The following is a 16,946-nucleotide window of genomic DNA, read 5'->3' as shown; positions in this document are numbered from 1 at the left end:
ACTTTGAGTTTATTGAAGATATCTGTAAAAGCACCAGGCAATTCAATCATACTTTTCTATAAAACTCTAACAGCATATTTGTAACTTTACCTGTACTTTACATTTCTAAAATGTTTGTTTTTGCACAACTTTGCAGTAAATCCTGTCAATAGATTTTTTTCCACATCCCCAAACACAAAGGAGTGTAAAAATTAGTGATGCTGTCATTGCACAATAATTAACTTAAGCAGCTGAATCTGAGACCAGCTGTGATGTAATACAGGACATTCTGGAGAACAAGAACAGGATTTATGAGGTCAAACCAACAATCCTGCAAGCTCTGCCAGAAATGTGTAGGCCTCTGTTTAGGAAAACAAATTTATCACCAGATGTTACAAGTGCCAAAAGGAAAAAAACAAAACTGAAATGCAGTATAAGAAAGATGGTTTATTTGAAAACACATCATCTAAACAGTTGCTCTAAATTTATATTACATTAGACACTTTACTTTATCTTCTATTGTAGTCCAAAAGTAAAACTTCCTATGTTTTTACAGCAAATCCTCCTAATCATCCATATCTTCATCAGGAATTATGTCAGGTTCTGTTCTGCAAATCCAACATTCATATTGTTTAGAGAGTGGACATGACGAAAAGCCGACACAATACAGACGTAGCAAATCATTCCTTGAACCACTTAAAATGCCTACTTTAAAGGAAATTCTCTAATGTAAACAAACAAAAAAATCAGGCATTGATTTTTGCAGCTTAATTTGAAAATGTTACACAAAACACTCACCTCAGCACAGACCAAACTGATCTGAAGCTGACGATTTATGGTTGTTGGAGAATACACATTTCTTTGAGTCTGAAATCCTTCACTCAAAATGCCACAATGTTTTATCACTTAAGAAAAATAAAAATTAGTATATTCATGGCAGGTTTGGTGAAAATATGGCAAAGCAACACTGCAAGTATTGTAGCTTAAAGTTGGAGCTTTTGTGTTCCGGTAACTGAGGTAGATTTTTAAATGTCAGCAGTCTAGATTATCTAGTTTACATTATTAACTAAGCAGCAACAAACTAATGGTGCAAATATAAAGTTATTTGCAGAACTGAGATAAGGGGCACTTTTTCACATTTGTCACAATACTGAGCCACAGGACTGTGCATTGATAAGATACACGAAATAAAAAATAAAAAGGATATTTCATAAAACTGGAAGAAACTGTACAATATAATGCCTCAGTCCTGAAAGCAAACAGGAGACCAGGAGTAATAACGCAACAGTTGTTTCAGTTAAAGCAAACAGCTCATTCTGATTATTACACCACAGTAAAAGCACAGGAATGCCAAATCTTACAGGATGATCTCGATATCAAAAGCAATTTTTTCTCTTTTGACTTGAGCGGTTTCTTGAACAGGTTTCTGCTGACCCGGAAAAATGAGGAAAGTCTCACTGGGCTTCTTTACAACAGGATCCTGTGTTTTTTTTGGTCTGTTCAGAATATAATCATAATTTCTTTTAACTTCAAGCAGAGAGGAGGTGAGGCGGTGAGGTGAAAAGAGCCCCAGAGATGGGGGCAGTTCTGGATGTACATCAGGAAGACTACTGGGATTCATTTTTGGCACCACGGATTTATTCAAGTTTGTTGGAGAAGATGGGCGGGGCAGAGCAGGCGTTTTTGCTGATGTCAGGACAGGTGTTTTGATTTGCAAGATGGGGAGCTTTGGGACAATTTGTGCAATTCTGGGTAAAGACAAAACACAAATGACAGGAACATTGCGTTGAGGCTGAAGTACTGATGAGATCTGACTGATCTTTTCTTCAGCTTTATTTGGCTCCACCTTATTTGGCTGAATATTTTCTGCAGTTGAGCTGCAATCTAAATGTTCCTGCTCCTCCTGTTCCCCCTCCTCATCCTTCATATCCTTCTCCTCCTCTCTCCCCTTCTGCTCCTCCACCTCCTCCTCTTCCTCAGAAAGGGAATCCTCCTCAGACTCCATAACAGGAACTACCCGGGGCTGAAAGGGAATGTGGTTGTGGCGTCGGCAGAAAAGAGCACTGCACTTGGGGCACTTTCTGCCATCTTTAACATGCAGCAGTTTGTGACGCTTCAGGTTCTGACTTGTAGTGAATGACCGATCGCACATGTTACATGGAAAGGACGGCTCATCTGTGATAATAGACGGGGCTTCTACAGCAGGCGCCTCCCTGTTTTCTGTGACTTCACCTGTCGCAGGTGTCTTACTGGTTTCCATAGCTCCAGTTGTCACAAGTACCTCCAAGTTTCCTGAGGCTACAGCTGACATAGGTGCTTCAACTGTGCCAGAAGACAGCTGTACGTGGTGCAGCCGGTGGTGGTTTATGAGCTCTGATACATTGTGGAAGGTCTGATGGCATAGATCACAGAAAAAGCCACCTGCTGGTGACAGAATGGACTTAAGGATGACAACAGGACTCATTCCCTGTGGTACGGATTCCATTGGTGATGGTGATACAGTGTTTAGGTTTGATGCTGTTTGCAGGCAAACTGTTTCAGTCAAAATCTCTTCAGTCTGCAATTCCACCTCCTAGAAGACAAAAGCGTAAAAAACTCACTAAGGAAAATATAAGATATGATACACAAAGTTCAGGTATTGAGTAAATTCCGGCATAAGTTTTACAAATACTGGTCCTAAAGACCCACGCCGATGAAAATGCTGTTTTTAACATGCACTTAGGCATTTTCCTAATGACAGAGAACATAGATTAAGAAAATTAAGCTTAAAGTACGAGTATTTCTTTATTCAAATCATTCAAATCAGGAGCACATAAAAACATGCAGTACGGAAAAAATGTGCTGAGTGGGCCCCAGTCTTCCTGCTCCACTCCATTCTGATGCATCCACTTGCAGACCAATAGATCCATGTACGTCTTTGTTTTGCTCGTCTGAGCTGGTATCCGGATCAAAACTGTACGACTGGATAGCTTCAAAATTATTCGCCTATTTTGTTACACCGGTAAGGTTAGATAGGGGGTGTGATGGGCTATAAGCTAGCGGGAGAGAGTGTAAACAGATGACACTAAGTTATTTGTGACGGGAAGGGAGGGTAGGCAGGCTTGCTCCGCGCCAACGGTCCCGCCCACAACTCAGAGGTGAATTTCTAATGAACCATCGCTGCTGTACAGAAACCATGTTCTAGAAAAAGACACTTTTTGGGGGGCTCAAAACGATAAAACATAATTAAAAGACAACTGGGAACCCTTTGGATTACTTTAGATCAAAAGCTGATAGGAGTGATACTTCAACAGTGGATAACCCAAGTCTAAAAACAACAGAAATTGGTGAGCGTTACCTCTTGCACTATTGGGGATGGTGGCGCCTTTTCAGGGGTGTTTTGTCCAGAAAAACTTGTACTCTCCGTCCCTGCATTGGCCCGACGGCGGCGTTTTTTTCTGGAGCGGTAAATCCTTCAAAAAACAAAAAGAAACAAAGGACAATAAACAACAGTAACATAAAAAAAGGCTCATAAGCACAAGGACTGAAGCCTGGGCCATTAAAAACAAAACAGACAGAAATATCTAGTCCAAAATCCACACAAAATCATGTTTTCGTGTTTTCCTCAACCATGTAGGCACTTGTATGCAGCTACCAAAGCAGTAAAAAAACATCCTTATTTATATTTCTGAAATTTCTACTTGTTGATCTAAGAATGCAAATCAATGGATTTTAAAGAGTAGTTAAAAAACAAAATAACAAGATTATAGTTGTTAATTCTTAAGTCCTTTACATACAATCTTTTTTTCCCCACTTACATTCAGAGGTAAAATGTTTTATTTATCAAAAAAATTTTTAGACAGCCCAAAATATTCCACTAGTTTACCAATTGTATAACATTTAGTTTGACGTCATAGAAAGGTAGCCTTTGTTAAGAAACTTGAAATATTAAATATTCTATGTGATGTCTTCTTAAATATGTTGTTGTTTCCCTTTCGGCTTTTCCCATCAAGGGTCGCCACAGCGAACGAGTCGCACGGTAAACTTGGCAATGTTTTACGCCGGATGCCCTTCCTGACGCAACCCTCTCAAAGCAACCGGGCTTGGGACACGTCTTCTTAAATATACAAACCAAAACAACAAAAAATTAAATAAAGAACCCTTCAAAACTAGGTTTTTCCCAAAAGAAATATTGTTTTGTTTCATTTTTTTCCTGATTGATTATGAAATCACTTTTACATATTCAGTAATAGAGCTGCACATTAACAGGAAAACTTGCGATACATGAAAAAAAAAACACTCCATCATTTCCATTGAACTGCAATAGTTTTATTTAAATAAAAGTCAACATAACTAGGAGGAGGGCATCTGGGATAAAGGGTCTCCTTTTGATACGGCAAGCTGCCATGAAATAGGTTTAGCATGAACATTTAAGGTGACTCTTTATTGCACTTTATCTTTTGAGATGAGTTTATCACAGAGGCTGAGATTAAGGTGACGATAAATGTGTGATTTATTGTACAGGCCTTGTCAGTACTTTAAACTAACAAACAAAACAGACTGATCCTTTATAAATTAGCAAGTTCTCACTAAAATAAACTGTTTTTTGCTTTAAACAAAAATCCTCAAGGACATGGTTTAAAAGAGAAGAAATCTTAACAACTGGATTTGATGAATCTTTTTTTTTCCATTCACCTTTAATCTGGATAATATATATATTTATAATTGAGAGACACACCTTTTTGCAATTCAGACAGTCCTTTAAAGTAGTTGCGAAAAGGACAAAGGAGCATCATGAGAGTACTGCATACCTAAAACATTTGCAGGTATTTATTTTTTTAAGCCTTATGTGCAAGATCTAAGCTGAGGCAGGCACGTGTCTTACCATTCCACTCTTTTTTTCTTTGAGTTCGGCCTCTGCTTTGTGCATGTAAACACAGTGGGCACATAGTCAGGCATGTCGTAGTCAGGGGACGCTTCTCCTGCAAAACAGGCACGAACAAAATTAAAGTTTCAATTTCATTTACCAAAACAATTATCCCGTTTGCATTCAAACCTGTTGTGTTAAACCTACCAGAGATAAAATGAGCGCCACAAATCCGACTCTGCTGGTTTAGCTTCTTGGTGCTGCCGTTCGCTTTTTGGATAGCATCTAACCACAATTGCCGTCTTTCGGCTTGAAACACTCGAGACCCGGATGGTATTCTATAAAACTTGATATGACTGCCTGGCGAGTACCGATTTTTACAACCATTTATGCAGCAAATGAGCGCCATTTTCTTGTTTACTTTACAACGAAACGCTCTTAGGGTTAGCAAAAGAAAAAGTCATGGAAGAAAGTTTACTTCCGTGGTAAACATGCGCGCGCAGTCTCGACGATGACGTCATGCAATTGAGTTTGTTTTGGGAACTTCTTTTTTGGGGGGGATGACAAAACATAGCTTGACATCATAAATCAGACAAGTGTACAAACAAAGAGTGTACAACAAAAACAAAACAAAATAAAAGTAAAACTGAGAGGGAGAGGAAGAAAAAATAAGTTTATTTGTTCCTCACATCCATAGAAACAAAAAGGGAAGTTTTCAATCTATATTGTTTTTCTTTTTGGTTCCTAATGAGGTTTAGTTTTTCCAGGTGTACTTTGAATTCATTTTTGAATAAAATAAATAGGAAGAGGTCGTCATTTATTTTTATTTTTGCATGTTAAATTTAGCAAGGCACTTAAGTTTTCGCTGAATTACCGTAGATTTCTTCCAATTTATTTTCGAATATGATGCCAAATATGATGCTTAATGAAAGTTTTGGGAATTTTGGGAACATATATTTTTGACAGCTGTGTCGTTTTTGCTTAGATATTTTTCATTTCAACCCCCATTCCTGCACGCTTATGGCTCATTATTGGGAAACAAAGACGAGAAACTAGAATGAAAGCCTCTCCTTTTGGAAGCCCCTATCCCCATCACAGGGTCAATGGGTGTGGTTGTGCGGGAATTTGGATCTTCTTTGGATCTACTGAAATGGCAGCATGGTAAATAGGAGACACATGTCTTCTCTGTCAATGATTTTTACAGTTTGGTCTTCCATTGAGTGTCCTTTGTCTTTTAAATAAGAGAAAAAAAGCAGTACCTGTCCTGAAGTGTTGTTTTCTCTTTCTTGGTACCTTCTCATGTGTAGTAGCTGTTTAGTTTCAACCTATGTACAGCTCAAAGTATTTTTCACTACACTGGACTTGCTTCATTTTTCTTTGGGTGTGGCGGGTGAACCAGCCTCCGCCTGTGTGTGTTTTTGGTTGAAATGGGCTTGTATTTCAAACTAAACAACATTGTGATCGGGATAGGGGGATCTGACTGATGACTTCCCTCTATGTTAGAAAAAGAAGATCTGTGCTTTCCATAACAAAATCATCTTCATGCAGGACAATGCGCCATCTCATGCTGTATCATTGGCTGCTGTGAGCATAAAAATAGACAAACTGGTGGTCTGGCCCCCATCCTCCCCTCACCTCAACCATTTACTGTAAATATGAACTGGACATACTGACCCCTCCTCCCTCATGGTCCAAACAGGAAGTACTTGCTGGCTCCAAGAAGCCAAAACCCATAGACTTATATAGAGAAACAAACAGCTATTACTCAGTCATTCTATTGGTCAGTATAAGTCTTGCTCTGATACATCTTTAAAACATCTTCTTGCTAATCATGACTTTTCTTTTATGGAATTTTTTCTCTTTATCTTCAAGTTATAAAGTGACCAATCAGATGCCTCGGTAAAAGCATGTGGTGCCCATTGGCTCCCACCACAAATTTTTGATTGACAGATTTTCCCTAGCTACTTTCAGTCTAAGCGTGTGGACTTTGAACAAGCTCACTCATGCTTGGCAACAGTAGTTGCAATAGAAACGATGACTCAGACCGCCTCAGACTAATCACTGTTGACTGGCTCCAAATGGCGGCGCCTGTATCAAAGGAAAAATGGCGACTGATTTTCCTTCATTTTGCTGGAGTTGGAGGCAAGGCGTTTTCTATGGGTGACGTCACATCTCTACATACAGTGACCTCAACCCCATTGAGAACCGTTGGAGCATCCTCAAGTAAAATATTTATGAGGGTGAGAGGCAGTTCACATCCAACAGCAGATCTGGGAGGCTATTCTGACATCCTGCAAAACAATTCAAACAGAAACTCCCCAAAAACTAACAAGTTCGATGGATACAAGAATTGTGAAACTGCTACAAAATAAGGAGTCTTATTTTAAAATGTAATTTGACCAATTAAGATGTTTTTGATTGGAATAGTGTCAGATAAATGCATCAATAAAGACAAACACAATAAGAGACCACACCAACAAGCAACGTTTCTTGTGTACAAGGGAGGAAACAAGTGTGATGGAGGATTGCTATCACCCTTTTTCTCTCAAAGGACTGCTGCTCTCCGTGCTCCTTTTATTGAGAATACAAGTGGGAGGTTACAATTTACAAGCAGAGAAACTAAGTTAAAAAGTCCATTATGGGTGTATTATATTGAACCTTTTGGGCATATTTCAGTTCAATCAGCACCCTTCCTTATCTGCTAACAGTGTGTTGTAAAACCCCATCATCTTAGTTTGGGTAAGAAGTGGGCAATAAAACACAGAACTGTTGCTGAAAAGGTAAAAAAGTCATCTGTAAACTACAGCATTTAAACAATGATAAAAAAATTAAACCCATTTCTTTCACAAATAGCTTTTGATTTCAGTAAATATGACCTCCTACTGCAGCAAATTCAACAAATGACCATTTTCTGTTCTTTTGAAATTATAAAATGTCTTGAAACACTGTTGTGCATAAAAATGTGGAACAGTGCATTTGACATTTTTAATTAAAAAATACTGTTATCTTTAGGAGGTTTGTTTATTAACATTTAATATATACTCTAATGGTTAGTGGCTTGAAAATGATTATGCTGAATATTAAGTATTAAGTTAGTAAGTAATTAAATCTTTACTTACACAGAACCTTTCTCAGATCATCCCACAAAGTGCTTCACAAAGTTAAAACAATATAAAATCAGAGAAAAAACTTTAGTTTATGATAATTAGATAAGCAAATGTAATTAAAGTGTCTTTTTTTGTTTTAGTTTCTGTTTTTTTAATCCATGCATTTAATAATTTCTGAGTTTGAAAAATCTGTGTACATTCTTTATTGCTTTGACTACAATGCTTGAAATAAATCAATAAATCAAATCAAATCCATCAAATCAAATCAAATCAGAATGGCATAAAGCAGGTAAAACCCTATATAACACTCTTAGGCATATAAGTCAAACAAAAGTGAAAACAAGTAAAATTCAGCTGAAAGCTCTCCTTAATGAAAACGTCTTAACTGGAGTTTTAAAACGCTCAACTGAGTCAATCTGGTACAGAGACAGAGGGAGGTCATTCCAAATGTGGGGAGCAACTGCCTAAAAAGCCAGGTCTCCCCTAGTTTTAAAAGGAGTTTTTGGAAGACATAAAAGATTCTTATGAGTGGACCTAAAGAACGCGCAGGAGCCAAACAATACACGTTTCCTAAGCAGAGAAAAGGAGAGTGTAGTAAAGAAATCACAGAAAATTTGCCAAAAAGATGGAGCAAAGCTAAAATAAATGAGTAACTGTTTTAGGTGAAAGTTTTCAAAAGGTACACATTATGTCAATGTGGGCTTAAATCTTAAATACAGTAAATACATTTTTGCAGGGTAAAATCTATGTTAAATGTTAGAAGAAATGCCTTTTCTTTCTTAAAAGCCAGACCCTTTTTCCAGGATGCATCACCTACAAATTCTTTCCAATAATGAACAACACAAGGCAAAGTTTTTAATGAACTCTAGAAATGGTAACTCAGGAACATCCATTCAGTTTCTTAATCCACTACATCCCTTTTGGGGTCATTGGGTTAATAAGAAAAAAACTTACACCTAAATATAAAGCAGTTAGAACATTTAGAACAAACAAATTAGTTGCATTATCAAAAAAGGAAATAAGAAAAGGAAAAAACCCAAAATTAGATAAAATGAAAAAAACTTTAAACACTGTGGGTTTTAATAAAACTGATTGTCTTTAACAAAAGTAAAAATTGTCCTAGTTATATACTCTTCATAAAGTTTATTGAATTTAAATACAAACAAATTTCCTTATGAAACATAGTAAAAAGTGCAATAATTTTTAAAAATGTATTTTTTGAGCAAGTGTGAAAATGGTCCAAACATTAAAACAAACAGTACACTTTCGCCCCCTGCTGGCTGTTGACAGGCAACCCTTCGAAGTAAAGACCCACTTCGATAGGCACCCACTTCGGCATTCGGCGTAAAACATTGCCAGGTTTACCATGTGACTCGTTCGCTGTGGCGACCCCTGATGGGAAAAGCTGAAAGAGAAACAAAAGAGATATTCTTTGTAACCCAGAAAATGCAATTGGCAGATCTCAAGCCCCCTGCTCCGCTTCATTCGGATGGTTTGCCTTGTAGGTGACTGGTACCATGTACATCTTTGCATTTCTCATCCTATGCTGGCATCTGGCTAAAATCTTTACATCTGAATATACTCAATGTGTTCAGCATGTTTGTTGCACCTGTAATGTTTGGTTGGGGTTGTGAGGGGTTGTAAGCTAACGAGAAAACATGTAAAAGGATGATGGGATGTGTGGTCAGGCTTGCTCCACACTAACTGTCCCTCCCACGACTCAGAGGGGCATTTCTAATGAACTACTGTAAAAACTATGTTAAAGAAAACGACACTGGTTTTTTGATTTAGGCTAAAAACGGCATAGTCATAATTAAAAGACCACTGAGAACACTTTTACAGGAGATCAAATGTGTTTCGAGTGGGACTTAAGGGGGTTTTACTTGTTTGTAGATGGAAAATGAGGCAATACTAAAAATAATGTAGTTTTTTTTTTTTTGCTAGATGGAATCATTAAAAAAAACTGTTGTCCTTCACAAAATTGAAAAACTCTGTCTCAAACAGCACCTAAATGTGAAATTGGCACAAAGATAAAAGACATCCACCATTAGTAGTTTTATTCTTTGTTGTTGTAAGAATGTTTCTTGTCAATAAATATTATATTGTTGCAAATTTCTGTTTAAATGGTGCAATATTTGAAAGGAGCATGCAGCAAAGCTCCCATGAAAAAGGCCAAATCCTCTCTGCTAATGGAAAAAAAAACATTTCTCACTGACTCCAAATGAGCTTCTGAAATTTTTATGCTACTTCAAGCTGCTGCTCTACTAATCCAAATAGTAGGATTTGTTGATCTTCAGTAATGTCGCCTCACTGAATGAAATGAAATAACACTTTATTTATTAAACAGTTTTAACATTTTAGTAAGGCAAAGGGCTTTACAGAATTTTTTTTCTTCAAAAAATCTTAAAGAAGGAAAAGAAAAAATCTTCACACTTAAAATAGAAAAAAAAGATAAAACACACACAATCCTCTTAACCCCCACTGACTCTCACACACTTCACATAATAAAATAGAAATAGAAAAAAAAAACGGAAATACTGTTAGAAATCTGACTTGATGCTGAAGTGAGGAATTTGTGTTTTTGGGAAACTGTTCACACCTCCCCGATCTAAGCAAGCAGCCAGACCCAAAATATCCCACAGCAAAGATCCTGTTCTGGGAGCAGGCTTAGTCCCTGGTGTGGAGGATCCCTCTGAGGACATCACTGAATTTAAAAACAAAGTAAAAAGATGTGTAAAAGGTGACAATAAAGATGAAAAACAACAACAAGAGCTTGTGGACATGTACAATCACTAAAAGTAGATTTAAATGATGGGGAAAAAAACATCAACCTTCAACAAACATGAACACAAAGTATGAATAGATAAAGTATAATAAATACTAATAAATATAATATAAGCCAAATAAATATAATATAAGACAGGTTTAGATCTAGAGCCTTCCTTTAAAAAACAAGGCCAAGCTTTCAGACAGAGGTCACAAAGAGAGGATTCCAAAAGGACGACACCCTAAAAGTCTTTTTCGATGTCAGAACTTTCGTTTGAAAGATTTTCTGGCTGAAGGCTTCCCGCTCAGACAGTCTCGAGCAGATCTCATGTAGCCATTCTGAAAGACACTGAGATGTCATTCTGCAACCAGTAGATCTTTACAGTCTACAACCTAAATCTGTTCGCCAAGATAACTTCAGTCAACCCAGAAGACTTCCTGTGGAATTTGGGAGCTGAGAGGATGGATGTGGTCCAGACCTCAACTACGCTGTATTCATTTCTGAATAACAATCTTAAGTTGAGTAGTTTGCCAAAGAACCAAAAGCGTGGATTGTAAATAAAACAACAACATTAAACCTAAGAAACAACATTTACTTAAAGTTTACATAACGTATCTTAATGTTCCAATTTAAATAACTAAAGTACTAAGAGGTAACTTTCTTCTGTTGCTGCTTTCAAAGTTAAACAGAATAAATCTGTAAAGTAGGGCAGAGAAGGAAATAAACTGAATTCTTTTTTGCGTCCCAAAGTAGCTTCACAATTTGAAATGTTTACATAATTCTTATTGTTGTTCAACAAATAACTCAATTATTCATTGATTTATATTAAATGTACTCACCTGTTTCTTACTTCCTTACATGACTGATGGTAGTTTAAAAGTACGGCACTCCAGCAGAAGAGTTTCTCTGCAGTGCCACCCCTGACAGTTTCATCACACAGCAGGGCCGTTAACAAACCACACAGAGGACGCAGTAATTAGGACAGAGCCCTGTTCCCGGGGAGCTGTACCTGTCTCTGCTGTAGCTTGTAATGACTCCATATGTATGTTAATATTTCCTGGGCTATCTTGGGTGCATTCGAGGAGCACATTATGTCTCGGCTGGTACTTTCTGATTGTGGAAAATCCCCCGGGACTCTCTTCATTTATGACTTTTCCCGCTCTCACTTCTGCAGCTGCTTTTGTTCTGCACTGTCATTGCAGATATCGCAGAAACATTCACACTCCAACTGTTTTATTTGAAAACACGTGTGACGCTTTTATTTTGGTTTTAAACTAGGTCGACATAGATTGGCTGATTTTGGCTACTGTTAAGTTTCTATTGTCTTGTCATGTTAACATGACATAAAAAAGTTTCTCTTTGATCAGGTGAATAAGGAATGGAGGACTGCATTAAAGGAGTCTGCATTAAACCAGAAGATGCAAACAAAGTTGTTTGTCACTTAACACAAAAGAATGCGATGTGTTGCATGAGTAACCCACAAAGAAAACCTGGAAAAGATCTGAACACGATTCACTCATTTATTTCCCAACATTTGAATGAAAATTCAAATTTCACTCACACACATCCTGGCTGCTGTGTAGCCAAAGAAACCTCTTCCAATGAGCTAACATTGCTGCTCTCCATATTATTATCCTCCATTCATTATTAATTAGTGATTAGAGCCCCTGCGTTTCCGTTCCTCATTCTTTCTTTTTACCTCTTTTGTCAACATATCTATGGAGACCTGACTGATGTCAAAGTTTTGCTTTTCTGCCGAAGAACCCAGATTTTGTTAAAGAACTCGAATCAGCTGCACTTCAATCACTGTCAAGCGTTTTATTGTTGTTTTTTCTATTTCTGAGGTCTTTTTTAAAAAAAACAAGTGATGGCCTCACTAATTAATATACTTCAAGATAAATTGCAAATAGAAAATCCAATTACACACTCACTAAATAATAGCACAGCTACTGCTGCACGCAGGTAGAACTGATTTCCTCATGATCTTAAACATCCCCTCATTTTGGTCTAAAAATGCACACTGACATACTACATCAATGACAACCTATCTGCTGCATTTAAAACGCTTTTTTTTGTTGTTGTTGCAATAAGATTGATCCATCTTTAAATGATTTCCTTGAATGAAATGTGCTTTACAGGAAAAGCTGGTTTGCCTTGTTTAACCAAATAAAAACAGGCAAACAGAATAAAACATGTCTTTTTTTTCTTTGATCTGATTAGATGCTGCCACATATGGGGCACTGCTTTCCAACAGCCAACGCTAAAGGTTGACCAACCGTGAATAAATTATCAGGAACTTTCAAATCTTTATGGTTTTGTTACATCTGAAGCTTGTAATGTGGGCCAAGACAATTTGAGGTCATGTGAGTGGAGTTATTTATTTTTTGATGTTCAAACTTGTCTCTGTAGAGAGTATTTAGAAAGCAGCATTTTGTTTGTGAGATGAAATGCAAATAAGCTCAACTACTCATTATCATATTAATGAAGAAAGATTCCATTCCGCCTTATTCATTTTTAATTGTTTTTGTGAAGTAAAAGAATTCAGTTGCACAAACAGGACTGGTTAAAAAGCCATTGTTACTAAATAAAATGGTCATTTTTGGATGAGATTTCTACAGATTTTTTAAATTTAAGTTTTACAGAATACACCAGTTTTTAAAATTCTGTTTTATTTTTAAACAGTAGCAGGATGTCACCAGCAGGTGTCACTGTGGTCAAAGTGAGGGAAACGTGTCTTGACCTGAAGTATGGATTTAAGTTAGTGGTAAACTAGACAGAAGAGCTGACCTTTAATTGTGAAAAAATAAATATTGCAAAGGAATAATTTAATTTAAGCAACTTTAAAAAAAAGTAGTCAATCTTTTTCATTAAGCCTAGTCCCAGTTTCCTTTAACGGCACACGTTTATGGTTTTGCTTAATGATCAAACCCAGACACACCTATTGTTCTTTCACTTAAATCAACATTTCAATAAAAATTAAAGGATGCATATTAAAACATCCCTACAGTTCAACAGCTGTGATCCAACCTGCAATATTCTCTGCAAACAATGAACTTAATGTATTCAGTAAAGTCTTGTTTTATTGTATTTCAGAATTATTAGTTTTCATGGTTAAAACCACCAGTTTGTTCTTTAAAATACACCTGGGTTTGTCCTTCTATCAACTTAAAGTCTCTGACCTGTAAAAAAATGAGCTGGCATTACCACCGGGTCCTTTCCCTCCTCCTCTCCTCTTCCGCCTCAAGGTGACTTCTCCATCTGCGCCAGCCTTGGTCATGCCAGTCCCCCTTGACTGAATTCATATATTTCTGTCTCTCTTTCTTTTCTTTGAGTTGTTCCTTTCTCACCTGTTTTATGAGTTTACCCCGAGCTGTAAGAGCACAGCAGTACTGCTTGTCCCTGGCAACTGAGTGTGTTTGGGTGTGGAGAACACGGTTCATCCAAGCAGAATGTGTCTGAGCTGAAGTACATGCAGTGACAGCAGCACCTTTCTTCCTCATTCTGATGCTCAGGTTGGACTGCAGGAGATCATCATTATTATTATATTCTAATCATTCTAATCAACAACATGTTTGAAACAAATGTAATAAAAATGCATTTGTGACTATTTATCTATATCTTTGATGAGTGATAAATGGTTTAGGTAGCTGAAGAGGATCTGGCCAAACAGAAACAGTCTCCTCCGTTTCCCTGATGCCTCAGCCACCTCCAACCCTCAAGTGTTGGAGCTGTTGCTCCTGCCATCACTCAGTTGTTCAGAGGTTGAGCCACTACATTGCAATTACACATTCATTTTACCCTCACAGTCAGCCAGCAAGGGTCCCCTCCCCCTCAAAGCTCCCCATTTCTTCCCTGCACGCCTCTTTTTCCTCCTCACCTCTCTCCGTTTCTCTGCCCTCACGTGCAATCTCTCTTTTTATCTGATGTCTCAGCTCCTTCCCTGACACCCTTGACCCTCTCCAGCTTTTAAGCCCCTCTTTTACACTTATTTCCCTCACCTTCAGCAGGTGCACACAAAAAAACCCCACAAAAGACCAGAAGCAGAGCTGGAGAGTGAAGGGGCCCAAGGAGAGAAAGATGAGTGAAAACAGCATGAAATACTGTGAAATGTGAGGGGGAGAGCAGAGAGTAGAGTGGGTTGGAGACCAGGGGGTGAGTGGAGAACCTGGCTAATGATATATTGATTTGACTGAGCCTGAGGCAAACAAGTAGAAGTGTGTGGGAGGTGACGAGTCACCGCCTGCAGATGTCTCACAACACCTGGGCGAGATCGGTTTTGTTTATTGTATGCTAATCCTGAAAGGAGAAGAGGCGCCTTATGTGACAAATCTCCGTCTGTTTTTTTTGTGTTGTTAATCCATCCAGAAGAACAATATAAAGCCACCTAACAAGAGCAATCTGAGGAAAGATCTTAATTGTTTTCATCATGGTAAAAGCTCAGCTGTCAGTAAGAGCAGTCTGAGTCATTCTGAAGGGAGGTTTGTGGCGAGCATTTAGCCGGTGGACGGCCATCGGGGATCACATTAGGTGAGGTCCTCCAGGGATGGAGGCTCAGAAAAGGGGGAGATGGAAGGATGAAGTGGAATTAATTGGATTTTATGTTTTCTTTTCCGAATGCATGCTTGTGTCCCAGCGGGCAAAGAGGTGAAAATCTCTTGTATTAAACACATCTCCAAGTAAATCAGATGTTTCTCTTCATTTTAAGAACTAATGGATGATAAAAAGGAGCACAATGAGGAAACAGAAGTCAAACTAGTCAGAGAGACTACAGCTGCAAAGCCTGCAGTGTCTGAAATGACTCGATCGATTGAAAAAATTCATTTATCACCGGTTGAAGCTGTTTTAATTCAACATCTTGTTTAGCTGCTGTGGCATTGCCATCCCTCCTGTTGTGCTAATGCGAAACAGCATTCCTGCCCATGTTGTTTTATGTGAATTAATGGGTAATATTATGCTACAGGCTGAGGCAGGCTCTGGAGTAGAGAATCATTCAGGCGTTCGACATGAAGACTCTGAAGTCAAATTAATTAGGCTACTCCCAGTAAGCCGTCCTCCTTCTCCTCCACGGCTCTGTGGTAACCAATTTTCCCTTTTGGAGAATTCAAGTCAACGCCCACTACACTACTTTCTTTGTGTGTCCTTCTTTCAGGCGTTTTGTTTTTATGGGAAGCTCGTAGGGATTTTCTGGCATCAGACTTTCATTCATGCTTCTGTTTGCAGAGTTCTAACCTGCATTTCTAACATTCAGATTCCACAATTTTTCATTTTTGTCATTACAGACCACTTTTTTTCTGGATTTTTATCTTTATTAGATGATATCAACCTAAAACCCTCTCAGTCAACGCTTTAATGAATCGTACTTTTTATCTGAAAGAGTGTTTATCCAGCCTTTGCTTCGCTTCCTAACAAAACCTCTCCTTTATTCCCTCCATCACTTCTTTTGTCTGGCTGGAGCCATGTGAGATTTGGGATCACAGGGTTCGGAGTTGGGACCAGTGAGGTGTTGATGGGTTGACTTCAGGGGATAAGCTTCCATGTCCCTCATCACCGAGGAAGGCCATTAATTTGTTTAAGAGGACTTACATGCCCCACATGATTGTCAGCCCCTTGTGATGGACAGACCCAATTATCTGCCCTGCTCTGTTTTTTTTTTTTTTTTGCTTTTTCAGTTCTTTCAGTAAAATAAAGCTTCCAATTATTGTTCAGCAACTGGTTCACTGAGTTAGAAATGATCACTTATAACTGATTTAACATATTGAATCAGAAATACCTTTCTCACTGACCAAAGCAACAAAGTCCCACCTCAACATTTAGAAAAATAAACTCCATTTGTTTTTGTTTTTATGGCCATTAAAGCATTTTATTATAAAGTTTAGCTTTAAATATTTACAATATTTTTTTTGTAATAGTGTTATATATCTATTGTATTTCGTATGACAGCAGATACAAGTTCCTTTCAAAATAAAATATTTTAAAAATGATGGTTTACGGATGAAAGCACCTTTTGTTTAAAAAACATTTATTACTGACAAATACCCATTTTTAAACCTGTAAATTAATACAAATGTCTAATGAGCCAATCACATTGCAGCATGTTACCACGTGGATGTGGTCAAATGACCGGCTGATGTTCAAACGAGGCACTACAAGGAGGAAAGGTGAAATAGATCATAAACATCTGTCAGTGCAGTTTCTGGAGAGTGGCAGGAAGATGGGGGAATATTCAGTGAATGTCAATGCACTGCTT

General features: G+C 37.8%; 1 protein-coding gene across 1 annotated transcript; it reads right to left on the bottom strand.

Annotated features, from left to right (window-relative positions):
• Positions 1 to 406: 406 nt before the first annotated feature.
• Positions 407 to 5,336, bottom strand: LOC101170678 (uncharacterized). The gene is made up of 4 exons (XM_011477475.4): positions 5,033 to 5,336; positions 4,844 to 4,940; positions 3,317 to 3,431; positions 407 to 2,551 (listed from the first exon to the last, which is right to left on the bottom strand). Exons 1-4 carry the CDS (start codon positions 5,232 to 5,234, stop codon positions 1,337 to 1,339), a joined length of 1,629 nt encoding a protein of 542 aa, XP_011475777.1. The 5' UTR covers positions 5,235 to 5,336; the 3' UTR covers positions 407 to 1,336.
• Between the last annotated feature and the right edge of the window lie 11,610 nt (positions 5,337 to 16,946).

The sequence above is a fragment of the Oryzias latipes genome, chromosome 7 (genome assembly GCF_053564925.1).
Source record: "Oryzias latipes strain Hd-rR chromosome 7, Olatipes_Hd-rR_3.1".
Lineage (NCBI taxonomy): Eukaryota > Metazoa > Chordata > Actinopteri > Beloniformes > Adrianichthyidae > Oryzias > Oryzias latipes.
This window is presented reverse-complemented; position numbering and strand designations above follow the sequence as displayed.

What these genes read in the sequence shown, in the direction of transcription:
- LOC101170678 (XM_011477475.4), bottom strand. Translation starts at nt 5,234, where the DNA reads ATGGCGCTCATTTGCTGCATAAATGGTTGTAAAAATCGGTACTCGCCA. An exon ending in TGGCGCTCATTTTATCTCTG is followed by an intron (nt 4,941 to 5,032) that starts GTAGGTTTAACA and finishes CCTGTTTTGCAG; the next exon opens with GAGAAGCGTCCCCTGACTAC. An exon ending in CATCCCCAATAGTGCAAGAG is followed by an intron (nt 2,552 to 3,316) that starts GTAACGCTCACC and finishes TTTGTCTTCTAG; the next exon opens with GAGGTGGAATTGCAGACTGA.